Below are 15,348 nucleotides of genomic sequence, written 5' to 3'. Positions count from 1 at the left end.
CAAATTAAAGCACAAAATTACATATTCTACAATATGGGGAACAGCAGGAAGGCAGTCTGTTTGAAAATATCACCTCCATACCTGTTTGTCCAGCCAGCCTTTGCGCTCCGAATCTGCCACATCCCATATCTGTGGACAGCAAGTCGTGAATGGTGTGTTAAGAAAAATAAAAAGCCAGAACAAAAACACAAAGAAAGGAGAACATACATTGGGACAAATCAAATGCCAGGATTAGCACAATATTTTGTAAACAAAACCTTGGTGTGAACAGAGCAGAGACAAAAATATATGATGAGGTTTAAAGGGCATGTGTAATGAAAAATGTGATCCATAATTGAATAGAATCACGTTATTAATCATTTTCCATGAAGTCGTGTTTGCAATATTAAAGTTTGCATTCATAAAAACTCACATGGAACTTCAACGGGGTGGTGAGTTTTCCGAAAAAAACATACCAAACAAGACTCTTTGAGAATGTCGAAGAGTGAGGACGATACTTTTAATATGGAACACTTTGAAGGCGCGAGTGAGCGATCAACATTCAGTAAAGAGGAATTGATCGCAGAATGTGAAGACAGACAAGAAAAATGTCTTTTACTTATCGGATCATTTTGCTAAAATTCAAACACAAAAATTGGAGTCCATTGCATTGCCAACCAGAACGGCACTCAGTAGAGCGTACACCTCCGCCATGCAATGCCTGATCCACCAGAACATATTGGGCCAAATACATTTTTGAAATATCATGCAAAACAGTACTATATCGTTTGTGGTCCTATCTCTCAATGGTGAAGAATCACTTTTAAATTTAATAATTCGCGTTTCCAGATCCGGATTCGGATCTTCACCAAAATCGAATCAATTTGTCTTTGCCACACACCCAACCTGTCCACCAAGTTTCGTCCGAATCTGTCCCCAACTTTTTGAGATATCGTGCTGTATATCAGTTTAGCACGATGTCTCAATGGTGAAGAATCACTTAAAAATTATCAGATCCCGATCCAGATTCGGATCTTCACCAAAATCTAATCAGTTTGTCCTTGTCATACACCCAACCTGTCCACAAAATTTCATCTGGATCTGTCGACAACTTTTTGAGATATCGTGTACACAAAGACAAATTAAATTGCTCGTTGAGCAAGGAATTGCTGGAATAACTTTGTCATATCGCCATGATCTCTGAAAAAACAAAAACCTGGAAATCAATTTGGTTCTTATAAGTCGACAGTGCTACTGTTTAATGAGTTATAGCACTTAGTTTGGTCATGATCATAACTTGGAAGTCAATCGGACTTGAAATGGCTTTTTTATCGCAATTTGAAATTTTTGACCCGACCCCCCTGACATTCGACCCCCGACCGCGAAGAAGGGTGTTGGTGTGACACCCCAATGAGACATATGGTTGGATGCAGTGTTGGAAGATGCATATTTTGGATTTGGTCTGAAGTCGATACGACCATTTTAGCGGACGTTATTGCAAAAATGAGAATTTCGGTTTTTCAGTGGCCTTGACCTTGACCTTTGATCGAGATTCACCAAAAACGACAAGTGTCTAAGTTGGACCATGGCTGACGTCTGTACCCAGTTTGGTCATGATCGCTGAAATGGTGTGGCTGCTACAGGGTAAACAAACACACAAACAGACAGACAGACACAGAATGACACAGAACCGACCAACATATTGCCGAAATCCGAAGGATTCCGGCAATTAACAGACAGACAGACAGAAAGGGGTGAAAACATAACCTCATTCACCTTCGGTGGCGGAGGAAACAAAGTATGCAACATATGCAACTGTGCAACCAAACAATGTGTCAGGGAATTTTCTAGTAATTCTTGGGAGGCAGTCATGTCTTGCCTTCTGTTCACGGATTGAAGATGTACTTCACAATGCATATTTATGTTATTTTGCCAACATGATGTCATGTTTGCTTAAATTTGAAAAAGATCACCCAAATCCTAAATCAAATTAAATATTGCAATTTTGTATGGCTATAGAAAGACACAGCCTTCCACCCAATGGTATTTCACAACCTGACCTTTCCAAGAACGACGTCGCTCAAATTGGAGCATTTGAGGAACAGCGCAGCATCTGCTGCTCCAACACGACCAGAATGATTTGGGTCAACCTGGGGTGACAAACAAAATGTTAAGATCTGCCACTTTCATCTGAGATGGTCTTTGCTACTCATAATCATGACCAACATGGTAATCTTCAACAGAAATACAAGTCCTCCAAATCTAATCAATATTAGAATCAACAAGTGACAAACACTCATTGTCACCAAAAGTTAAAGGGTTTGGGGTCCACCAAACTGTAGGTCATTTATCATCTCTTTTCTGATTGCCACAATGCCGATTATTGACCTCCTTTTGTGAGACTGCACACATAGCACTTCGAAACAAGATAATAGTATCCGATAAACATTTCTCCACAATATTAAAATTGCAATTTCACTGGTTATTCTGAGCATTAAATGTATACTTTAACTCACTATGACTAAGACCCTTTCACACAACTCACCTGTCGATAATACTTCTCATATGCAGGATTCCCACTTGAGAGCTGTTGAAAAAAAAAACAGTAGCATCATCATAAATTAGAAAAAAAACTGATAAAATGGCCTTTCGGGCCATCATGAAACACATCACTTATACGTGTCATTAAATCATTCAACAGAGTTTTTGGCATGTTGCATACATAATTGAGTAGAGATGGGTTTATAACGTTGGAGATTAAACCCAAAATCAAAAAAACATAGTGAACACAACATTGCTGATATTAACCAGTCATAGCAAAAACTCAATCGGAACAATAATCAAAAACTTCAGTCGTCGTCCATCTTCATCTTCATCATCTTCATCTTCATCATCATGTACCACATGCCCTATGCAGAGCATTAGTGCTGGCAAAGCAATTAGTAAGCTACAATCCTGGTCAGGTCGACAGGAAGACAGCACAATAATTTTCAATTTGTTCAGGTTGCCGGTGATAGCTCGCCTACACTTTGTGAAGGACACGATGAGATATTTAACGTCCACCAAATAACTCCAGCAGACAGGACGCCCAGCTTAACATCCAACCACCGTATGGCACACACATTGATGAATCACCTTGCCTATGCAACACCGGGATGACAGCTTATAGCAGGGTCAGGATTTGAACCCAGGCTAGACAGCTTCAGAGCAAGTGTGCATACCTCGAGGCCATCCTGCCAGCCAAGCTTCAGTCGTGTATATGTAATCAGCACAACCAGTTGAAAATCCAGAAAAAAAAGCTAGATATCTGCAGTCACAAAGCAATTGCCAAGGGCAAGCCTCGGCTCTGACTTACCTTTAGCCTGCGATCCAATGATGGCCATTTTTTTTTTTGAACCGCTATATGACCTTGATGTTCCACATTTAGGGATATAGTGTAAATTAAGAAAATGTGTCCTCATGTACAATCTATCCACAAAACTCAACAACATGAATATCGAAGGAAAATTATTCAAGTTATGATCGAAAAAGGGGTTTTTGTTAATTCGATCACAATTCGAAAAAAGTAGTTCAAGGATACTATAATCAAATATCAGGTGCACAAGTTCAGTGCAGGTACACCATTATGATGCAAGAATATCTTGGACGTCTAAGAGGTCTTTGAGATTCCACATTGACAAAATTAAGAGATGACAAAAAAACAAACGCCTTATTTTTTCAGACCGCCATTTGACCTTGGTCTTTAAATCGGAGAGGTATGATGTAAATTAAGCATATGTAAACCCCGCTTACTTTTCATTCCCATTATTGATGCACATTCCAAAAGTCTTAGTTGGATCCGAGATACAGCTCGGACATTGGCAGAAAAACCTAAATGGTGGTTTAATACTCTTAAGAGTGTAACGACCTTGACCTTTAATCCTATGCTATTGGGAGAGGATTAATAAAACTAGAGAGTTCATAGAACACCTTACCCCATGTAGTCTTGATAAACAAGACATATGAACGGTCTTTTCAACTCTTGATTTGCGTTATTCGTTTTGTTCATGAACTTTGACAATCAGGCACGATGGTGCTGCTCTTGCTAAGCAGCACCATATTGGTCTGAATGTTGGATCTCACAGTTACTCTGCCCTCAGGGCATGAGACGGTGTGAACGTTTTTCCAAATACTGCTAAACTAAAGGTTTTTGAAAGTGCCAAGAAAGCAATGTGTTTTACAGTGTTCAAGTATATAATTCAATTCAAATAAAATGGACGTTTTAAAGAATGTGGGGGAAGAAATCCATAGTTTACCGCCGTTGATGCACAAAACTTATCGTCGTACACCACCTTATTTGACACGTTACACTCGTTCTTTAAGCCTGTTGTTTGTGTCCTTTATGAAGTCCGTAAAACAGTAAATTTCCTGTTTGGAATGATTGTCAATCTTGCTCGACTGCCAGACATGCAGACAGACTAAAAACCATTACCTTACTCCTCCTCCTCTTTGCGCATTTTCACTCGGGACGATATTCCATACAATTTGCCAAATTCACTGCCAAAGTCCTGCAAAACTGCTGATTCGTGTTCTATAACATTCAAATGAAATTAAAAGTTGTTTCTCGATCATAGAAACAGACTGATGGACAGACAGACAAAGTGAACCAATTGCTTAACCACACTTTTCACTTCGTGTATGCGGGGTAATAAAAGCAAACCTTCAACTGTTAACAGTTTATACGTATTACCCCGCATGCGTGAAGCAAAAAGTGGGGTTAAACACTTGGCTCACTTTGTCTGTCTGTCTGGCTACAAACGTCAGTTTATGATGATCAAAGAACAATGTAATTTCTACTGAATGTTACATTTTCAACACGAATTGGAACACGAACCTGCAGTTTAGCAGGACTTTGGCTGTGAATTTGGCAAATTCTATGGAATATCGTCCCGATCGCGCAGCGCAGAGAAGAGCAAGATAATTTTTTTAATCTCTCTGCTTGTCTGGCAGTCAACCAAAATTGAAAGTCATTCCAAACAAAGGAAACGTACTGTTTTTAAGGACATCATAAAGGACACAAAAAACAGGCACGAAGAAACGCTACCTGTTAAATCAAGTGGTGTATAAGCCACTGCATCAACGGTGGTAAACTTCTGGGAAAATTTTTTTTCGACAATCTATACTTGAACACCGACCGTAGAACACAAATAGCCTTCTTGGCACTTTGAAACCCCTTCCGTTTCGCAGTACTTGGACAAATTTTACGTCATCTGGACCAATCAAATTTGCCGCTGGCAGACAGACCCCGCCCACGTGCTGTTTTTTTTTTCCTCTCTCAACACTGCACGTGGCAAGGTGTTCTATGAACTCTCGAGTTCATGTACCAGAACCACCAACTTGGTCCTTAGATAGAGGATAGCTCAGATGTCGTGTCCTCACTGTTGAGCCGTTTAGTTTGGGATCGATTCCCAACTCGACTAGAAACTCAGTCTGGTGCTTTGCAGGCAGGGTCGTTGCCATCAATGAGTGCGCCATCCTTCGGAGAGACCTTAGTGTCCAGTCTTCGGTGATCAGTCTTCGGGCGGGGTGATCAGTCTTCGGGCGGGGTGATCAGTCTTCGGGCGGGGTGATCAGCCATCGGGCGGGGTGATCAGTCATCGGGCGGGGTGATCAGTCTTCGGGCGGGGTGATCAGTCTTCGGGCGGGGTGATCAGTCATCGGGCGGGGTGATCAGTCTTTGGGCGGGGTGATCAGTCATCGGGCGGGGTGATCAGTCTTCGGGCGGGGTGATCAGCCATCGGGCGGGGTGATCAGTCATCGGGCGGGGTGATCAGTCTTCGGGCGGGGTGATCAGCCATCGGGCGGGGTGATCACTCTTCGGGCGGGGTGATCAGTCTTTGGGCGGGGTGATCAGTCATCGGGCGGGGTGATCAGTCATCGGGTGGGATGATCAGTCATCGGGTGGGATGATCAGTCATCGGGTGGGATGATCAGTCATCGGGCGGGATGATCAGTCATCGGGCGGGGTGATCAGTCATCGGGCGGGGTGATCAGTCATCGGGCGGGGTGATCAGTCATCGGGCGGGGTGATCAGTCTTCGGGTGGGGTGATCAGTCATCGGGCGGGGTGATCAGTCTTCGGGCGGGGTGATCAGTCATCGGGTGGGGTGATCAGTCATCGGGCGGGATGATCAGTCATCGGGCGGGATGATCAGTCATCGGGCGGGATGATCAGTCATCGGGCGGGGTGATCAGTCATCGGGCGGGGTGATCAGTCATCGGGCGGGATGATCAGTCATCGGGCGGGGTGATCAGTCATCGGGCGGGGTGATCAGTCATCGGGCGGGGTGATCAGTCATCGGGCGGGGTGATCAGTCATCGGGCGGGGTGATCAGTCATCGGGTGGGATGATCAGTCATCGGGTGGGATGATCAGTCATCGGTCGGGGTGATCAGTCATCGGGCGGGATGATCAGTCATCGGGCGGGGTGATCAGTCATCGGGCGGGGTGATCAGTCATCGGGCGGGGTGATCAGTCATCGGGCGGGGTGATCAGTCATCGGGCGGGGTGATCAGTCATCGGGCGGGGTGATCAGTCATCGGGTGGGGTGATCAGTCTTCGGGTGGGGTGATCAGCCATCGGGCGGGGTGATCAGCCTTCGGGCGGGGTGATCAGCCATCGGACGGGGTGATCAGTCATCGGGTGGGGTGATCAGTCATCGGGTGGGGTGATCAGTCATCGGGCGGGGTGATCAGTCTTCGGGCGGGGTGATCAGTCATCGGGTGGGGTGATCAGTCATCGGGTGGGGTGATCAGTCATCGGGCGGGGTGATCAGTCATCGGGCGGGATGATCAGTCATCGGGCGGGATGATCAGTCATCGGGCGGGATGATCAGTCATCGGGCGGGATGATCAGTCATGGGGCGGGGTGATCAGTCATGGGGCGGGGTGATCAGTCATCGGGCGGGGTGATCAGTCATCGGGTGGGGTGATCAGTCATCGGGTGGGGTGATCAGTCATCGGGCGGGGTGATCAGTCTTCGGGCGGGGTGATCAGTCATCGGGTGGGGTGATCAGTCATCGGGTGGGGTGATCAGTCATCGGGCGGGATGATCAGTCATCGGGCGGGATGATCAGTCATCGGGCGGGATGATCAGTCATCGGGCGGGATGATCAGTCATGGGGCGGGGTGATCAGTCATGGGGCGGGGTGATCAGTCATCGGGCGGGGTGATCAGTCATCGGGCGGGGTGATCAGTCTTCGGGTGGGGTGATCAGTCATCGGGCGGGGTGATCAGTCTTCGGGCGGGGTGATCAGTCATCGGGCGGGGTGATCAGTCATCGGGCGGGGTGATCAGTCATCGGGCGGGGTGATCAGTCATCGGGCGGGGTGATCAGTCATCGGGCGGGGTGATCAGTCATCGGGCGGGGTGATCAGTCATCGGGCGGGGTGATCAGTCTTCGGGCGGGGTGATCAGTCATCGGGCGGGGTGATCAGTCTTCGGGCGGGGTGATCAGTCATCGGGCGGGGTGATCAGTCTTCGGGTGGGGTGATCAGTCATCGGGCGGGGTGATCAGTCATCGGGCGGGGTGATCAGTCTTCGGGTGGGGTGATCAGTCTTCGGGTGGGGTGATCAGTCATCGGGTGGGATGATCAGTCATCGGGTGGGATGATCAGTCATCGGTCGGGGTGATCAGTCATCGGGCGGGGTGATCAGTCATCGGGCGGGGTGATCAGTCATCGGGCGGGGTGATCAGTCATCGGGCGGGGTGATCAGTCTTCGGGCGGGGTGATCAGCCTTCGGGCGGGGTGATCAGCCATCGGACGGGGTGATCAGTCATCGGGTGGGGTGATCAGTCTTCGGGTGGGGTGATCAGCCATCGGGCGGGGTGATCAGCCTTCGGGCGGGGTGATCAGCCATCGGACGGGGTGATCAGTCTTCGGGTGGGGTGATCAGTCATCGGGTGGGGTGATCAGTCATCGGGTGGGGTGATCAGTCATCGGGCGGGGTGATCAGTCTTCGGGCGGGGTGATCAGTCATCGGGTGGGGTGATCAGTCATCGGGCGGGATGATCAGTCATCGGGCGGGATGATCAGTCATCGGGCGGGATGATCAGTCATCGGGCGGGATGATCAGTCATGGGGCGGGGTGATCAGTCATGGGGCGGGGTGATCAGTCATCGGGCGGGGTGATCAGTCATCGGGTGGGGTGATCAGTCATCGGGTGGGGTGATCAGTCATCGGGCGGGGTGATCAGTCTTCGGGCGGGGTGATCAGTCATCGGGTGGGGTGATCAGTCATCGGGTGGGGTGATCAGTCATCGGGCGGGATGATCAGTCATCGGGCGGGATGATCAGTCATCGGGCGGGATGATCAGTCATCGGGCGGGATGATCAGTCATGGGGCGGGGTGATCAGTCATGGGGCGGGGTGATCAGTCATCGGGCGGGGTGATCAGTCATCGGGCGGGGTGATCAGTCTTCGGGTGGGGTGATCAGTCATCGGGCGGGGTGATCAGTCTTCGGGCGGGGTGATCAGTCATCGGGCGGGGTGATCAGTCTTCGGGTGGGGTGATCAGTCATCGGGCGGGGTGATCAGTCTTCGGGCGGGGTGATCAGTCATCGGGCGGGGTGATCAGTCTTCGGGCGGGGTGATCAGTCATCGGGCGGGGTGATCAGTCTTCGGGTGGGGTGATCAGTCTTCGGGCGGGGTGATCAGTCATCGGGCGGGGTGATCAGTCTTCGGGTGGGGTGATCAGTCTTCGGGTGGGGTGATCAGTCTTCGGGTGGGGTGATCAGTCTTCGGGCACGGCGATGTTCACGACTCGTGGCGAAGGCACCGGTGCTGCCAAGAGTCCGGGATGACCACGAGACGACCGACTAACATCGCATTCCCACGTCGTCAACGCCTTTGGTTTGCTCGAGACATCAAGGAAGTGATAACAATGAACACTATTTTGAAAGCACTTCAGGTAAACCTCACTCACTGTTCACGGATTTCAAATCGACGGCTTCGCCTCCCAATCACACTCTTATTCATTCTATTTTTGTCTCCGACTCCGTTTACTCCAGTTTCAAACGGTGTTCGTGATCCTTCCCCACACCGAATCTCACCTCCGTCAACGTGAGTGTGCCCGCCATTCCTTTCAACAAAAATGTTTCGGAAAAAATTAAATTAAATCTATCGGCTTGATTCGTGAGTTGTTTTAATTTGTTAAATTGTCGAATGAAATATGTCAAACATATGAAGCATTCAAAATCATGAGGGAAAATAAAACCGAGACGTAAACAGCTGAACTTCCTCTTCTTCTTCTTCTTCTCATCTTTATTCCTATTCTTCTTCTTCTTCTTCTTCTTCTTCTCATATTTAGTCCTATTCTTCTTCTTCGAATTTTTTCTTGGCGTACGTCAGGCTCTATATACACCACGCTACATCATAGTCGGCAGTGGATCCAGGGAGCCGTTAGGCCGCTGAAACCCCACACTACTTTACAGGTTTCTCGAATGTATTTTAACACATCTTGCAGAGTCGATGGTACAATTGGTGGAAAATATCCTTCACACCTTGACTCCATCCTTCGATTTCCCTGAACGAACGAACGAATGAATGAGTTGTACTCTGGGTACCTCGTTCAATGGGGATTCCATAAAACTGCTGCCCAGGTTTCTTACACCGTTCGCATATCCCATCCTGTGGGGAAGAAAAAAAAAAAAAAGGAATTTTAAGCACACGTCCGAGTCTCAATATACATAGAATCACCTGATCTCTTTCGGAAAGTTTAATGAACTTAACCTGGGATCCCTGAATGTGAATCGTTTCGAGTCCATTATCTGCCTTTTGTGTCCGACGAGAATTTAAACTTGGACTGGACGTTATACAACGAACCACAGAGAAACTGGAGTTCATGGAGCACATCACTCAACAGTCAGCCCTGTCTTGAGAAACGAGGATGTGGGCGTGGTCGACGTGTGGGCGGGGTCGACGTGTGGGCGGGGTCGACGTGTGGACGGGTCGACGTGTGGGCGTGGTCGACGTGTGGGCGGGGTCGACGTGTGGGCGGGGTCGACGTGTGGACGGGTCGACGTGTGGGCGTGGTCGACGTGTGGGCGGGGTCGACGTGTGGGTGGGGTCGACATGTGGGCGTGGTCTACGTGTGGGCGGGGTCGACGTGTGGGCGGGGTTGACGTGTGGGCGGGGTCGACGTGTGGGCGTGGTCGACGTGTGGGCGGGGTCTACGTGTGGGCGTGGTCGACGTGTGGGCGGGGTCGACGTGTGGGCGTGGTCGACGTGTGGGCGTGGTCGACGTGTGGGCGAGGTCGACGTGTGGAAATTTGATTGGTCATGATGACGTCATATACCGTAAAATTTTGTCAAAGTACTGCGAAACGGAAGGGTTTTGAAAGTGGAAAAAGGCGATTTGTGCACCACAGTGTTCAAGTGTATGATTCAATTTAAATAAAATAAATATTGTAAAAGTCGAATAAATAAATTAATTCCGTAATGTACTCCAGTTTTTTTTTTTTTCCAACGGCAATTACACCACCCAATGTAACACGTGTGGAGAAAATATAAACTCCTCATTACAACCTCATAATTTAATTCTGAGTTTGTTTGTTTTTTTTTTAACCGAATTTGTCGTGTTTCATGTTGTGGCTCGTCTCGGTGTTGCTGTTGTAGCTCTTGTTATATTTTATGTTAATTTGTTCATTGTTTTTGCTTTTCCTTTTGTTTTGCTTCTTGTTATTCTTCTTGTTTTGCTTCTTGTTATTCTTGTTATTCTTGTTATTCCGAGGCCGATCCTCGGATAGCAAGGATGAAAATTATTTGTGTCTGTTTCTCGTTTTTGTTCTCTTCCCAGGTATCTTGTTTCTACCTCCTTAACATTATCCTATTTCCTCTCCTCACTTAAAAAATAAAAAACGAAAACAAACAAAAAAACTTCACTTTTCACTCCATAATGATTCTCATTTATACTTGAATTTCCTTCTGCTTCTGGTTACACATCCCCCCCCCCCCCCCGCACCTCTTTCTCATTATCTCCAAATTTAATCTACATCAATATATAAGGGAAAATCTCTGTCTCTTCCCCCCCTCCGCACCCCGGCTTCCCTCAGTCCTCTGTCTGTCTGTCTGTGTCTGTCTGTCTGTCTCCCCTATGCATGGCCACATATTTTTAGTTACAAACTCCAAACTTGGGGTACAAATCCAACTTTGTGTTGGGGGGTAACATAGGCTGTGTGTCCGTGGCCTCACACGGGAGTGGTTGTGGGGGGGGGGGGGGCGTAAATTCTCTATAAATATATATCGTGTGGAACCACACTGCGGTGGCAGCAGCGGGTATTACAGTTTCGGTAACAGCTTAAAGCATTCTTTACACAGGTAAATCCTCATCCTCTTCCTTCCCCCCTCTTCCTCCCTCTTCCATTCAAGTTGCGTCCTGACTTTACTCCAAGGCACACCTGTTTATCTCAGATACCTTTCCAAATATTTTCAGTTTCTTTTTGAACCATTGTGACCCATTTTAAGTAACAATCCTTATCTGGCACGTACGATGACCGTCGTCGCTGGAGTTTTCTGCGCATGTGCGCTGAGAATTCTGGGGACAGACTCCCTCATTTCGAAAGTCACGTGTTTGTTCACGGTGCCTGCGATAGCTCGCCTACTGTTCTCGAAGTACACCGTGGGATCTTTAACGTGCACCGCCTAATGCTGGCAGACGAGACCACCGAGTACAACGTCCATCAGAGGGACGGCACACACCTCGCATTACCTGCGGCACACACCTCGCATTACCTGCGGTACACACCTCGCATTACCTGCGGCACACACCTCGCATTACCTGCGGCACACACCTCGCATTACCTGCGGCACACACCTCGCATTACCTGCGGTACACACCTCGCATTACCTGCGGTACACACCTCGCATTACCTGCGGTACACACCTCGCATTACCTGCGGCACACACCTCGCATTACCTGCGGCACACACCTCGCATTACCTGCGGCACACACCTCGCATTACCTGCGGCACACACCTCGCATTACCTGCGGTACACACCTCGCATTACCTGCGGTACACACCTCGCATTACCTGCGGTACACACCTCGCATTACCTGCGGTACACACCTCGCATTACCTGCGGTACACACCTCGCATTACCTGCGGTACACACCTCGCATTACCTGCGGCACACACCTCGCATTACCTGCGGCACACACCTCGCATTACCTGCGGCACACACCTCGCATTACCTGCGGTACACACCTCGCATTACCTGCGGTACACACCTCGCATTACCTGCGGTACACACCTCGCATTACCTGCGGTACACACCTCGCATTACCTGCGGCACACACCTCGCATTACCTGCGGCACACACCTCGCATTACCTGCGGCACACACCTCGCATTACCTGCGGCACACACCTCGCATTACCTGCGGCACACACCTCGCATTACCTGCGGTACACACCTCGCATTACCTGCGACACACACCTCGCATTACCTGCGGTACACACCTCGCATTACCTGCGACACACACCTCGCATTACCTGCGGTACACACCTCGCATTACCTGCGACACACAGCGATGAGAGTTTATAGCGCGGACGAGATTCGAACCTCGACTCGACGGATCAGAGGCCGTTGTGCTTCCGGATATTAGTGTCGGCCATCCTGCCAGCGTTGCGCACCTGCCACAATGTGTTCACGTCATCGTCATCGCCTATTATGATTTCTGTCCCATTCTCTTTAAATTCTCCCCATTAACCTTTCCTCACGCAATCACACCTCGATCTTACTAACCCGTTTCAGCGTTTCCTCTCTTCCTATCCCTTCACTCCCGAGATATTTATCCCATTGTCAGTTGTTCTCCCTTCCTCATCCACGACCCTCATTCCTGTAAAGACAAATAAGGACGCACACTCTCTTGACCACGTGCTGGTGCACAATGAATGAGGTGGTGGGAAATGGGTTTGGGACCCGCTGGACGTGCGACGAGTATGGCGATGGAGTTTATCAAATGGGATCTGAAATCCCAAGTCTGGTTCGATCACAAACCGCGAGTCACGTGACTGAGCTCCACCACCAGGAGAGTGAAGCCAGTCGGCTCTGTCGGCCCACGTGGTCGACGTGTTATTGATCCCAGCTTCTTTTTTTGTTTGTTTGTTTGTTTGTTTTTACGGTTTTATGCTTCTCCTTCCTCGTGCAGCGACCATATTGTATGACTTGTTTACATAACGAGTGTCGAAGAGCAACGGGATCGTTTTTGTTTACTTTTCTCGCATCGGGCGGTGTAGCGGGCGGTATATTTTGAATGGAGTGCTTAAGCCGCTCGGAGAGCGCTTTTCAGAAACTTGGTCACCGAACACACCTTGAGGAGTTTAACCTTTCCTGTATTTTATTTTTTTTTATTGTTGCTTCGATTTCCCCCCATTATATTCCGAACGAAGCACTAAAATTATCGTTTGAAATGGCGACTCGAGGTGTAAAAATCACGACAATCAAGTTTTGATCGTTCGACAGAAAAAAAAATGACAAACACCATTCGAGACTTACTTCTCGCGAGATTTGAATCGACGAGATTTTCTTGTGGCCTCCCCTTTGGCATGGCGCGTCTATCCGAGCGCGCCTGACGCTCTGGGAACACATTACAGCTCGTTTCTCTGTCCCCTCAGTAGTGCGCGTCTGCTGTTACGCATCTAGTCATGCAGCTCACACTGAAAACTCTGCAACAACAGACGTTTAAGCTGCACGTCGACGATAATGCCACGGTGAGGTGAACCTAAACGCCTAGCCGAACGTGGTCTGCCGCTAGGCCCGGGCCTACACTATTTCTGTTCTAACATTGCTTGACGAACTCTATTTTCACTTTCATTTCAATTGCTCGTATTTACTTGTTCGTTGTTTAGTTCACTCAGTAGTTATCGCAAAGGTTTTTTGTATTTTGCCAATCAACTGCTTGGACAATTGGATCCTCTTGTGTTCGGATCGGCTATTATATATATATATATATATATATATATATATATATATATATATATATATATATATATATATATATATATATATATATATATATATATATATATATATATATATATATCTCTTTGGCATTCCGTGTTGTTTATGCGCTTGTTCGTGATATCGTTTTCTACCTTGTGATGTGGAAATACCACCGGCACCACGACGACGCCAACGACGCGGCTTCGAGCATGAACGACGTTGTGGTCGCCCGGGAATCGAACCCAAACGGTGAAAAGGTAACGGTACCGACCTCCGGCGTCCCGTCCGCTGTCCTTAGTTTGGGGACGTTTTCGATGCCACGGCGTCCTTCGCCAAAGAGTAGGGGAGTTGTCGTCGGCACCCTGAACAACTTGTACATAACTGTCCCCAAATTCCCCCTCCCCCCCCCCCCGTCAGACTGGCGATCCGTCCTGTTATTGCAGCCCATCGTAACTGCTTCCCCTTCGGGCATGGATGGTACATGATGATGAGCTCTCCAGCAGCCAGTTGGACCAACTTGGAAATAATTTATCTGTCCTTCATTTAAAAAAAAAAAAAGAAAAAAAATCTCACGCGTCCTTGCCATGGACAGAAGGTTGCAATCTGTTTTAACCTTGATCTCTCATGGTGGGGGCTGCACGATGCCCTCGAAGCTGGCTGACCCTGGCTGTCACGGATAGGGAGATTCATCAGCAACAGTTGGTGGATTGTTTAAATATCCCACGGTGTCCTTGGCGAAGAGGATGCGAGCTATTGCCGGCAACCTGGCCAAGTTCCAAATTCCTGCGTCGGATGGGGCGACTGTGCTTCCCTGCTGTTTGAAACTGTCTCGGCAACCCAATGCACCGGACGGCATGGGAAGGAGCGTCCATCTCTCCTTTAATAGGATAAAGGGAGCAAGAAATGCACATCTTTATTGTTTCTTCCCATCGGCACTTCCACGGAACCTGGTGTTGGCCCAGTGGTTATTATAATATGGTGGTGGCTTGGGATCCTGGAGTCCTGAGTTCAAGCCCCGTCGGTCGCTGAATTAATGCACCAGGGGGTTGACTCGGCCTGTCATCCTTCCGAGGTCGGCGAAATGAGGACCAGTTCCAATGTGTGTGCTGGTAGACTGCATCAACGACACAGTCGCGCTTCAAGAAATGATAGCTACCCCGGCGGCTAAGCTGCCATACGATCACCACCACAGCACTTCCACGTAGTATACAACACTATGATTGAAAATATATTCTTCTTGCTGGTGTTTAAGCACGTCACACCATCTTGTTGCCATGATATGCAAGAAAGCAAACAATTACATTTGCTCCTTGTTTTAACATTTTATTTGAAACTCACACTTCACAGTTTTACACAGGTTATCAAGCCATCCTCCAATGTTGTCCTCAC

General features: G+C 48.2%; 2 protein-coding genes across 10 annotated transcripts in view; one reads left to right on the top strand and one right to left on the bottom strand.

Annotated features, from left to right (window-relative positions):
* The window catches only part of LOC147016741 (uncharacterized), a 134,082-nt gene extending 119,729 nt beyond the window's left edge, over window positions 1-14,353 (bottom strand). For 2 of the 6 annotated variants that reach the window (XM_085845671.1, XM_085845672.1), the window contains exons 1-4: window positions 9,068-9,288; window positions 2,525-2,566; window positions 2,040-2,129; window positions 82-129 (exon numbers count right to left, since the gene is read on the bottom strand). In XM_085845671.1, coding sequence (XP_085701797.1) covers window positions 82-129; window positions 2,040-2,129; window positions 2,525-2,566; window positions 9,068-9,094 — 207 coding nt within the window. In that variant the 5' untranslated portion in view covers window positions 9,095-9,288. Of the gene's footprint in view, window positions 1-81; window positions 130-2,039; window positions 2,130-2,524; window positions 2,567-9,067; window positions 9,289-9,517; window positions 9,645-9,746; window positions 9,797-12,759; window positions 12,821-14,111 lie in introns of those variants that run through there. The other 4 variants (XM_085845666.1, XM_085845670.1, XM_085845667.1 and 1 more) reach the window with 4 other exon arrangements.
* The window catches only part of RAD23B (RAD23 nucleotide excision repair protein B), a 47,942-nt gene continuing 46,068 nt past the window's right edge, over window positions 13,475-15,348 (top strand). For 2 of the 4 annotated variants that reach the window (XM_085845679.1, XM_085845677.1), the window contains exon 1: window positions 13,475-13,727. In XM_085845679.1, coding sequence (XP_085701805.1) covers window positions 13,662-13,727 — 66 coding nt within the window. In that variant the 5' untranslated portion in view covers window positions 13,475-13,661. Of the gene's footprint in view, window positions 13,728-14,153; window positions 14,217-15,348 lie in introns of those variants that run through there. The other 2 variants (XM_085845678.1, XM_085845676.1) reach the window with 1 other exon arrangement.

This window comes from Eptatretus burgeri, chromosome 11 (genome assembly GCF_056783735.1).
Source record: "Eptatretus burgeri isolate ZD-2024b chromosome 11, Ebu_testis_v1, whole genome shotgun sequence".
In the NCBI taxonomy this organism is placed as follows: domain Eukaryota; kingdom Metazoa; phylum Chordata; class Myxini; order Myxiniformes; family Myxinidae; genus Eptatretus; species Eptatretus burgeri.
Note: the sequence above shows the minus strand (reverse complement) of the source record. Positions and strands in the feature narration are given on the sequence as shown.